At 31.7% G+C, this 11083-nt stretch overlaps 2 protein-coding genes across 4 annotated transcripts; both read left to right on the top strand.

Moving 5' to 3' along the window:
* Positions 1-676: 676 nt before the first annotated feature.
* Positions 677-5851, top strand: LOC110807364 (POLAR LOCALIZATION DURING ASYMMETRIC DIVISION AND protein). Of its 3 annotated transcripts, none has more exons than XM_022032486.2 (4): positions 677-1272; positions 2271-2731; positions 4211-4466; positions 4697-4926. In XM_022032486.2, the coding sequence occupies exons 1-4, from the start codon at positions 822-824 to the stop codon at positions 4744-4746; spliced, it is 1218 nt and encodes a 405-aa protein (XP_021888178.1). In that variant the 5' UTR covers positions 677-821; the 3' UTR covers positions 4747-4926. The 3 variants fall into 3 exon arrangements, with proteins under 3 accessions (XP_021888178.1, XP_021888177.1, XP_021888179.1); XM_022032485.2 differs by having other exon boundaries at positions 678-1272; positions 4790-5851; XM_022032487.2 differs by having other exon boundaries at positions 1201-1340; positions 4790-5851.
* A 2197-nt stretch (positions 5852-8048) lies between these two features.
* LOC110807366 (uncharacterized) lies at positions 8049-9276 on the top strand. The gene has a single exon (XM_022032490.2). It carries the CDS (start codon positions 8352-8354, stop codon positions 9195-9197), a length of 846 nt encoding a protein of 281 aa, XP_021888182.1. The 5' UTR covers positions 8049-8351; the 3' UTR covers positions 9198-9276.
* The last annotated feature ends 1807 nt before the right edge of the window (positions 9277-11083 follow it).

The following is an 11083-nucleotide window of genomic DNA, read 5'->3' as shown; positions in this document are numbered from 1 at the left end:
TTTTTAAAAGATGAGGAGGAGAAAAATAAATATAAGTTGGTATCTTACTTTAAACATTAAGATGTTTATAGTAACTACAATATAACTTAAATAATAAAGTGAAAATAACTTATTACAAAATAAAATAGCGACTGATACGATTATCTATATTTTTTTAAAAGATAAGAAAGAGAAAACCGGGTGTAGGTTGACATTCTATCTAGTTGGTACGAGTTTTAAGGAAAAAGACAGGTCAAAGCCCTAGGAGGGAGAAGAGAGTTATTAATTTTTATTTTTTTAAACTTTTTTGTTAAAAGTAATTTTATAAAAATAAAATAAAATAATATAAAAATTAAAAAGTATTTACACGTAAAAAAAAACATATGTAAAGTAAATAAGTATGTAATTAGGATGAGATAAATTTTCTTGTTTCCCTGTTGAATGTGAATTGGCAATGGTGGAATTCATTCTTGCAATCCTTTACAAAAAAAAAAAAAAAAATATATATATATATATATATATATATATTTAGTATGCAAGCTGTAACTAGCTGTAAATCAACCTACCCACTTCCTTAATTGAACATTCTTTGAATTTTGAGATAATAACAAAGTTTCCTATAATTTATTTTCTAAAATCCAAAAACGACACCGTAGCGTAAGATACCACGTTGACGCAACCCGCAGAATAACAATTAACATCGCAAAAAATTGGAAATTGGTGCAAAGCGGGAAAAGCCATGTGAAGGAGCCTTCGTCTTCGTCTCGTCTCCCACCTTACTCTCCTCTTTCTCTTGCCCCCTGCAAAAAAGACGCTGTGGTTTCCTTCTCTATTGATCTTGGATGTGGCAAGCTCTCTTAGCAGCTGCAGTAGCAGGATCTACGGGGTTCCTCGCTAAGCACTTCCTTGGCCCCAATGCTGATCGCGCCGTCGCCAACCTGACAGATAATGCTTTTCATAGAGAAAAACAAGCTCCCGAAGAACCCCAGACTCCTCCGATCAAAACTACCTCTATCGAATCTGCCTGTGTGAGTAACTGTGAAAATGGAGATGCGATCTTCAGGTTTTCGAGTTCTGGTTCCACTTGCAAAAGTGAGTGTCAATCTAGGTCCAAAATTTTGCGAAAGAAAGTTGGGGCTAGGGCTCGTCGCGTGATAAAATCAGTTGGTTCTGCTAAAACTGACAAAAAAAGTGGTGCTGGCTTAGATTTGTGTAGGAGGAGAGTTGCTGTTTCCTTGAAGAAGATGAAAACCTCTAAGAACGACGTCAAGTGCGGATCGTGTTCCAATAAAGGTAGCAAGCTAGAATGCCGAACCTCGAGCTTGAAATTTATCTTCTTCTATCGTTCATTGTTTTTCTCGGTAAGCAGATAACACTTTTTGGTATTGTCTGCAGAAGGGGGAATTGGTTATAGTTTCGCGTTTTCTTCACAATGATCTTAGGTTCCATCAATAGGGATTAATTACTTGAAGTAAAACTAAGCATACTTTATGATTAGCAGTTGTAACAAAGGAAAAATAACCTCCTTTATGTCTCTTTGTTCATACTGGTTTCAGTGGAAATGTGTATGTCACGGGTTATTGGTTGAAATCCTTCTTTTCGTTTTTGCTTGTAGTAGAAAATTCCCACTTTAACAAAGAGACTTCCTGACTTCAAGCAATGAAAAAGGGGTGAACAGTATATTTTCTTTGGCTTTATTGGAATAAACTATCAGCATAGAGATTCATTTGGTTTTAAGGTTATTTTCGGAACAAATTAACTATATTTCTTTAATTTATTTGAATATATGCCGTTAGTTAACTAATAAATTATGAAAATTATATGGAAATTGACCTCAAAAGAGACTTTAAGTAGAACTAAAATAATGATCCAGAACTCCACTGAAGTTGATGGAATTTGGAATATGTTGCTTTAGTTTCGCTTAAAACCCTGAAAAGATGTCAATTTTTATCATTTTGGATGAGAGTTTTACTATTTTAGTTTGACGTAATGTGGATCTTCAAATGAAGTTCATTTGTTCCAAACTGAAGGGAGACCGGGTACCAGGTAGAGGTAACAAATGTTCTTAGTTCCTTTTCTTTTGTTTTCTAACCGTAGCACTGCTCAAAGGAAAAAAACAATTGGTTTTCCTAGTTTTTTTCCCTTTTTCTTTCCAATTGTTTGGTTGTCCAGTATATCTTTATGTTCAAGATTTTGCATGAATGTCATCTATGTCTGTGGAGCAATGACTTTACCCTTTTTTTGTTTGTTTTTTTTTTTTCCTAAATGTTACTTTACATTCTACTTTCTAGATAATTCTCTTTTTGGATGGGGCCTTGGTGTTGGAATAATGTATATGATGTCAGCTGGGAAATCTGAGATCAGTAAGCTGAACGCAACAATGGATGAGACGACAAAAGTTGTTGAGGAATTAAAGACTGAGCTTTATAGAAGAAAATCATCACGGACCATTCAAGTTTGTAGTTCTGCAAATGAAGTCACTGCAAACTCAAAAAGAATAAGTGGCAACAATAGACAATTGCTTCTTAGTAAGTCTATTAATGACAATGGAGGTCCTCAGGCTATCAATGTGTCTGGTCTCCCTACAGTAGATGATGGTGAATATCCAAGTAGTGTACTTACAGAAGAACCAGAGCCTGAGTTGCTGGAAATGGATCAACTAGAGGCAGAGCTAGAGTGTGAACTGCAAAAGCTCCCTTGGTGCTTCACAGAAGGTTCTAATGATGAAGCAATAAGAAATAATCCAAGCAAGGTGAGTATTTAAAGTAATCTGCCTCCTTTTTACAGATTTAAATATCACTAGCTTCTGCTTTCTTGTCCATTGATCATCAAGCTTTGAGCTGAGTGTTCTCTGTAAGTATAGTTCTATAAATCTCAGAAACTCTTCTACTTCTTGATGTTGTTTGACTTTTTAATTGTTAAGCTACATCTGATTGGAAAAAATGGCAATCGAAGCATAGGCAACCAAAATCTGCAGAAGTTGTAAGCTTTTCCAATATTAGTAGGCGTCAAGCCAAAATTCTCTCCATGCTGCCATGATATACAATCAGCTTTGAGTCATCCCTTATGCTATTTTTGCTTCATATTCTATTTAATTCCTATAATTTCCTAGTTCAATTGTTCATGTTAGTCTTGATATATGTAACTAAAACTTGATTATTTGTTATTGAGTTACCTCTACTCGCAACTTAAATTTCTTGAGGTTGGAAATTAAATTCTTACTCTTCAAAAAAGAAATTGAATTCCCACATGAGAAGTGAGATGAATTTCTACTCTTAAAAAATTTAACATGGAAGTAGAAATAGCTCAAATACTAAAATATTTGTTCTAATTACATCCATTGTCTTATAAAAGAATTAGAACTCGGAAATGACTAGAAATTGAATGAGAAATTAACTAAATAGAACCTTGATGTTGGTGGCCTCTGCAAACAAGAAAAGAATGAATTGGGTGAACATATTTAGTGTTTTTTTGTGGCTTAGGCACTGGTGCCTTGAAGAATATGAGATAAGAGTTAAAAGTAGCTTGCTCTAACTAGAAAAGGGACGGAAGGGAAGGAGCTGAGACCTCTATTACTTATTTCATCTCTACAAACGGAGATGTGTTTTCTTGGGTCTTCAGGCCATGTGTCATCATTTTCTTGTGTGCAAAATATGGGTAGTATAATGCTTGGTAACTTTTTAAACCATTTACTGTGACAAGCCATGGTTCGATGGGACATTGAATAATCTTTGGTGCGAAACTTGAACGATACTCCCTTGTCTTTTCTGTCACATAATTGTCTTCCAAAATCAGTTGGTTGCTATCTCTGGTGAAACTATTTAGTTGTTTATCAGCTAATCACATCAGTACTAAGTTTTGACTGGTATGAATGTTGTTGGTGAATAATTCAAACTTATGCTGCTTCAAGGTTGCAGGCTTGCAGACTTGATGGATAATATGTTGGCTGGACTCTTGATATACACAACTAGTATAATTCTTAATCCCAAGTACAGAGATGCAGAAATTATGACCTAAAAATGATAGATAGGATTCATGTAATATTTATATTACTTTATATGGATTCATTTACTGATAGGTATAAAGATTTTGCTCATCTGAATACCAATAACTCTGCTCTTTCTGGCATGAGGTCTTGGTTTGATGATGAAATCTCTCCCTTTAAGGTGTCCTTGGTTTCTTCTTTCTGAAACTATAAAATCGTCCAGTTAACCAGATAAATGTTGTACAGGCTGATGTTTCTGGCAATGGATTTCATGCACTGTTGGAGCCGGGTTCTGAATCTATTCAGTGCCATGGAGTGTTGCCAACAGAACTGGATAAGAAACTATGCCATGTTCTGATTGAACAGCAGAAAAACCAAATTGAGGAGCTGGAATCTGAATTGCAGAAAGCACAATCCAAGATCCTTCAAAAGGAAGCTGAACTTCAAGCATTGAAGGATTGTGTTAGACGTCTGACTGAATTCTCTCTATCAACAGTCTCAGGTGGAATTTCTTTTCTCAATACATTCAACATGCTCCTTGTTTTGGTGGCGTATAGGTTACATGATTTTTTCCAGGGGAGCTCATGAACCACAACAATGATTTTACCAATTAAAATAGTCAATACACATTTGATGGGCTTTTTCAATAAATTATCAATAAGATTTAAGAAAAAAAATAAAAAAGCTTGAAATTACTTAATTGCTTCAACTAAAGTGGGTTTTTCTATGCAGCTAACTCATCATATACCTCCATTCCCATCCCTGAGACTTTGCATCTATAGCCTTCAGTGCTGGTCAATCTAATGCCTAGAATTTGTTACTCAGATGATGAAGCAGAGCTGAAAGAGGAGCAGGAGCTCAGCAACACATGGGAGCACCATATCAATACAGGATCTTCTGAGCCAAGAAAGTCTGTGATAGGGATGAAGAGACCTATTGATTTAAACTGACATCACCTATCTTGTTAGTTGAGAAGGTAACTTAATAACGCACCAATTATTTGCCGTCAGATTTAATACAATATGTGGGCGCCTCAGAAAATCAACCTCGCATTTAGTCCCTAACGTGCATATTGCCTGTGTATAAAAACTTGAGGTATGTGCATATTGCCATTCCTTACTGCAACGCCCTCCTGAGTTTCTGAGCATCTTCCGTGAGGATATATTTAGTGTTTTCTTACTCAGATTATATAATGGTAATGTTTGATTGTTTTCGTTAAAAAAAAAAAAAATTTGAGGTACTCCTTTATTATTTTAGTATTAGAATTCAAAACTTTTAGTCATCCTCCTTGCTTTATAATATTTTGCATGTAATTCTTTGTATGTTATCTTTAATATCTATGCCTAGTGTCTGGAGCCAAGACTATTGCTTGCTCCGACTCAATGACAACATTTTGACTTAGGCTAAGCCCTACCTCCATAGTCATGTTCATTTGTTAGTGCTAGATAGGAAGCCTGTAACCAAGCTTGACTTTGTGTTTCCTTGTCGGGTGGGAATAAGCTTACCCTATTTGGCCATTCATATTGTTGAAATTACTATATTGGTTCTGATGAAATCTCTTGGTTTGTTGTGTCGTGGAAGGCAAATATTGGAAAGAAAGTGATATATAACACAATGGCGGTTGGTTATGAAGTGATATATAATAGAATGGTGGGGTATGGCAGGCTTACAATTTTTCCATCCAGGTGGCCCCAGTTTGCCCCATTCCATGTTCTGTTCTTCACTGCATTTTCGACTTGTCATTGGAGCATTATTCTTGTGGGTTGCTTGGCTCAGACGACCAAACCCTAGTTTCAGATGCACTCTTTTCTTTTCTCTTATTTGTTTCTTTTTCTTTTTTTTTTTTTAAAAAGAAAAATTAGTTTTGTAAGTTGAAGGCAAGCAAAAGCGTACTGGTTAGAAGCCTGTCGGGGAATGGATGAACAATGGTAGTTAAGGAAGTTAGTGTCTTTATTATTTTCTTTCAATTAGTTTACATATTGGTTTGAGAAGAAAAAGATAAAATATACATTTTTAGCTTATTAAGTTATGCAATAAAGTCTAATTTTTTCTTTTAACTTTGTTACCAAAATGACTTCAGTAAGAATTACCAAATTTTCCATCTTTTTTAGCTTTTTTTATAGTTAAATGCTTATTATTTACATTGAGTTTCAAAATTAAATATAACAGATTTTCTACTTATTTTTAGGAGTTAATAAGCTTTATAAGCTTATAATCTTAGATACTAATTTTTTTAGGGCAAACCAAAGAGCTCTTAGAAATACCATTTTTAAGGCATGTTACTTCATAGTTAGATGGACAAGTGAATGGAAGTTTTTGAATAACTTTAGTTTTTTTTCTGACAACTTAAATAGGCTAGTTTGATTTACAATAAGCAAATTTGAGTGTTTGTTTATTATGAACTGAATTTATAAGTCAATTTATGAACTCAAAACCAAATGTTTAACTAGATGTCTCTTTATGTTTCTTTATTCATATGCTTCCACTAATAAAATATTTTAATACATACATTCGATGATAATGATAGTAATAATAATAATAAATCTCTACTTAAATTTCATATTTTTATCTTCTAAAAGTTAGAATTATTTGAGTTAAAATGTTCAAAATATTGCTGTAATATTTGAAAATATTCAAATAAGTGTGTTTCTTAAAATTTTACTTTCAATTAAACTATGCACTTGAAAATATGTCTCTCTTATTTTCTCTAATGATTATTTATACAATTGTGACTGTAATATAAAAACTTTGACTAGATTAAAGTTTTGATTTAAAACACAGAGAAATCTAAAGGGTTAATCATGGTGAATATAATAGAAAGAGTAAGATTTATGAAGTGAACTTCTTTGATCTATTATTGCATCACCACATATGACATGATATGTTTTCATGCATAAACATGAAGTTTCAGAGAAAAGACCCAAAAAAACAAAGGTTTTTAAATATAAAAATGGTTTATTTTATATTGAAATGTCTATTATGCCATTTTATTAATATTTAAAAGTATAATTAAAATATTTTAATAATTAATTGTTTTCTTTTCTTGACACCTAAACCAAGCAAACTTATGAAACTCCTTTTTATTTTATTCATTTTCATATTTTTAGTTATAAAAATTAATAATGTATTTTAGTTCCTTTTATTTAAAATTTCTCTTTCTTCTTCTATTTTTCGTTATTAATCATTGTCAAACACAGTTGTGAAAAAGAAAAAGTTAAAGCAATTTCTGGTTATTGGATTAGAATGATACTAATTAATTTTATGAGTAGGATTTGTTTTTAGATTAATTTATTTGATAAACATTACACATGATTATCATAGTCATATATGTATATATTTAACAAAAGTACATACATATATATATATATATTATCAGAGGTCATTGAATTATTTTGATTAAACCACCTGAAAATGATATCTCTTCTACCAGGTGAAGTGAAAAGAAGTGGGTTTGGAATCAAATAATCAACCCACTTAATTTATGTTTATGTTGTTTCCCTAAATGATTCAGAAAATTTAATTTTTTTAAAATTTAAATATATTTAATTATTCATTTGCAGAATCAATTTTTTTTTGTTTTCTACTTTTTTTGCTAGTGATATTATCAAAAAAATTATATTTTATTAATTGTATTAAATTAGTATTTGTTAAAAAAATTTGTTATGGAAAATTTTGTTTGGTTGAGGTACAAAATAATTGTTTTTGACCCATTTATTTTTTCTTTCTTTACTCAAATCACTACCCTTTCTCTGCCTCCTCTTACTTTTCCTTTTTTTTTTTTTTTTTTTCTCTTCTCTTTAATTGTTTTTTTTTTTGTTCCAAAATTTCTAAATGTGGGAGGAGGATGGAATAATTTGATGCAAGTATTAAAATATAAACTTTTTTTTGGGAAAATACCCATTTTTTTATCATCTCTGGTAAATTTTTTAGAAATTAATTTTCAAATAAAATTATTTTATTGTAATATTATTTGATAAAATCATAATTTAAAATAATATATATTTAATACCCATTTCAGTTGATAAATATGTTTGTTATATAAACTGAAATTTTATATTTTCAAAATATCCTAAATATATGATAACCTCAAAAATCAGATAATTTATCTTCTACCGGTTTTATCTTATCAAAAAAAAGAAAAGAAAAATAAAATAATTATAAGAAAAATGAATAAATGCCTCGAAAGACAAGCCAGGCCAAACAGAACCCTACAACTTCCAAATACAAAAATCTCAGCAATGGATTCACCATCCGTGCAATAAAAATCATTTCATCTCTCTCTCTCTCTTCTCTTCCATTAAAAGTCTGCTCGGCTTACCAGAAAACTAACTCATGAACCTCTGTATCTAGATCTCCACCGTTTCATCACTTCAACAGAGATTACAACATGAAGATTTCTGCAAAACCCATATCCAGTCCGGGTCGACCCGACAAGTACCCACCGCCATTAATGCGTTTCTTGAGGAGCAATGTTGGAAGCAGAAGTAGAGGCAGGTCGCGTTCAAGTCCCATGTTTGTTCGTAAGAAGAATACCGGCATTGAAACTCAAGAACCCACTTCTCCTAAGGTCACATGCATGGGTCAAGTGCGGGTCAAGCGTTCCAAAAATCCTACTGCTCCAACTAAGCGTCGATGCAAGTGGATCCGAAACGCCTTGTTTTGTACCCGAAAACTCAATCCCAACTCCTTCACACCAAATTGGGACAAATGGGTATCCTTCTTTCGTGGGAGTTTTGGCAGGAAATCCAAAATTAGACAACATTCGTCAAATGCTGAACCCAAATTTGGAGAAGAAGAAAGCCACGGAGAAGATGAAGATGAAGATGATGAAGACCCAGTAGGGAAGGTCCTTGTACCTTCGTTTCCTACACCACCCAGAAACGCTTTGTTGTTAACCAGATGTAGATCTGCGCCGTACAGGTCATCTTCCTTGGCGGGGAGATTTTGGGGATCACCGCTGGAAAGTGAAGGAGACAAAGAAAGAACAGAGAGAGATAGCAGAGAAGAAGAAGATAAGAGCAATCCCAATCCCAATCTCAATCCCATTTCAAAAAGTAGTGAGTCGGAGAATGAAGCAGAATCTGAGAATGGAAGCTCAAGAAAATCTCCAAAGCTTGAAGAAATATTGGAACCTATAATACTCACAAGGTGTAAATCGGAACCGGCGAGAAGCGGTGAGAAGCTGGATCCAGAGTTGAGCTTGTGGAGGAAGAGAAGGTTGGGTTTCACATGATGAATGAATTAATATATTTTTTTATTAAATAAAAAAACGAAGAAGTGAATATAATTTTTGGACGTATTTTTCTCTTTAATTCATTTTGTTATATATATATATATATATTCTTTCACACGTGGAGCCGTAAGAGAGAATCTGTATGGCTCTTTGGTAAAATATTAAAAAAAAAAAAAAAAAAGAAGAAAAAGCTATCATCAAACTTGAAACGCTGCGTTTTCATCTTCCTTCTCAAGTTTTTACTTGCTTTATTACATTTACGTCTTTGGATTCTCTGACTAGCTTTTTATGCTTAAATAAGTTGGGTATTTGTATTTGTATTTGACCCACATCTTATTTTCATATTGTCTGTAAATGTGATTGGTTGGTTTTAATTGTTTGATTTTAAACCATTAAGAACAAAATTATTATTTAATTGAGTCAAGAGAGTGAGAAATTTCAATTTAAAATGATGAAAAAGTTGAATTTTATTGAAATTTCTTATTTATTGTGTGTATAATATTCCCTAACAGAAGCTATGGTCAATTAAATTATGAATATGAGAATTTTTTTAAAGTTTTGTCGCCCACGCCAGTCTCATTATTTTCATATCCATTAAAAAAAACACACGAACGTTTATGGGTGTTAATAAGATATGAAAATGCTACTTTGGTTAAATTGTGGACACCATCTCAACAAATTATGATAGGAACACCTCTACAGTCTTAATTAGTGTTAGAGATAGGTATTAGTTGTATGTCTATCTTTATACTCAGAAAATATTTTAGTCGTCAATTTTTTTAATAAAAAATTTATAGGCAGGATGGATAAATTATTTAATCCACACCCACTTAGTCCTTGTTTTGTATTTATAATTTTCTACATTCATTCATTATGTAACTCAGTAATTATAAGTTTTTACTATCTTCTTTATAGTGAATTACAGATTATAAGAAATTCACCCATATTCTCATATCTAATCTTAAGAAATCTCAACACAAAATGTACAAAAATAATTTAGAATTTTTTAATGAATTGTTTACAATAAATTATTTAACTAGAGAGATTGTATTTTTATTAGACAATTTCAAAAAACTCTAACAAAATAAACAATATTCTCAATTATTAAGTTCGGAACTTAGTAGAATAAATTATTTAATTGGAGAGATTATTATTATTTTTTTTTAAACTTTACATGCAATATAATATTTAGATAATCTCGAAAAAATTCTACTGAATAAAACAACATTTTTAATTATAAAATTAACAATTTAAATTCAAATTTTATTTTCTATTACCTTTAGATATAACTATAATGGAATTCTTTGGCTTGTCCATTATGTTTCAAATTAGGCAAGCTAAAATCCAAATATGAACGTGATCACTTAAGTTAAAGAATTACGATTTTTATCGAAAACTTCCTTGAAATAATACTAAGTTTCTCTAAATCTATTTTTTTTTCTTTTTTCTGATGATTAAAAATTTAAGAAAATCACTATCACCAAATTCTGCTATTATATATATATGTGTGTGTGTGTGTATAAACTTATCTCATGAAAAAAAATACTAGGGTTGAAAGGAGGGAAGAATTGGATAAGAAATATAAGGGTGAAAATGGAATGGACATCTAAACCTCAAAACAACAAACTTTATATTAAGTTTCTTTTCCACATTTAAAGATCCTTGTCTTTTAATCCAACACAAGGCTTTGGGGATATTTGTCTCTCCGACAACACATCAAATTTACTTACTCTATTTTCAATTTCTCACACTGAAAATTCTGAAGGCTTCAATCAATTCTATATATATGTTTATATTTTTCTTTCTTAGATGGATACACAATCTTCTTTTATACATAGGGTTTATAGAATTAATATAAAACTAAAAATTAAAATTTTGTTACATAT

The sequence above is a fragment of the Carica papaya genome, chromosome 8, assembly GCF_054855325.1.
Source record: "Carica papaya isolate Zhongbai chromosome 8, ASM5485532v1, whole genome shotgun sequence".
Taxonomy (NCBI): domain Eukaryota; kingdom Viridiplantae; phylum Streptophyta; class Magnoliopsida; order Brassicales; family Caricaceae; genus Carica; species Carica papaya.
The sequence above is the reverse complement of the archived record's forward strand: the minus strand, read 5'-3'. Positions and strand labels throughout refer to the sequence as shown.

What these genes read in the sequence shown, in the direction of transcription:
- LOC110807366 (XM_022032490.2), top strand. Translation starts at nt 8,352, where the DNA reads ATGAAGATTTCTGCAAAACCCATATCCAGTCCGGGTCGACCCGACAAG.
- LOC110807364 (XM_022032485.2), top strand. Translation starts at nt 822, where the DNA reads ATGTGGCAAGCTCTCTTAGCAGCTGCAGTAGCAGGATCTACGGGGTTC. An exon ending in CGGATCGTGTTCCAATAAAG is followed by an intron (nt 1,273 to 2,270) that starts GTAGCAAGCTAG and finishes TCTACTTTCTAG; the next exon opens with ATAATTCTCTTTTTGGATGG. An exon ending in CTCTCTATCAACAGTCTCAG is followed by an intron (nt 4,467 to 4,789) that starts GTGGAATTTCTT and finishes TTTGTTACTCAG; the next exon opens with ATGATGAAGCAGAGCTGAAA.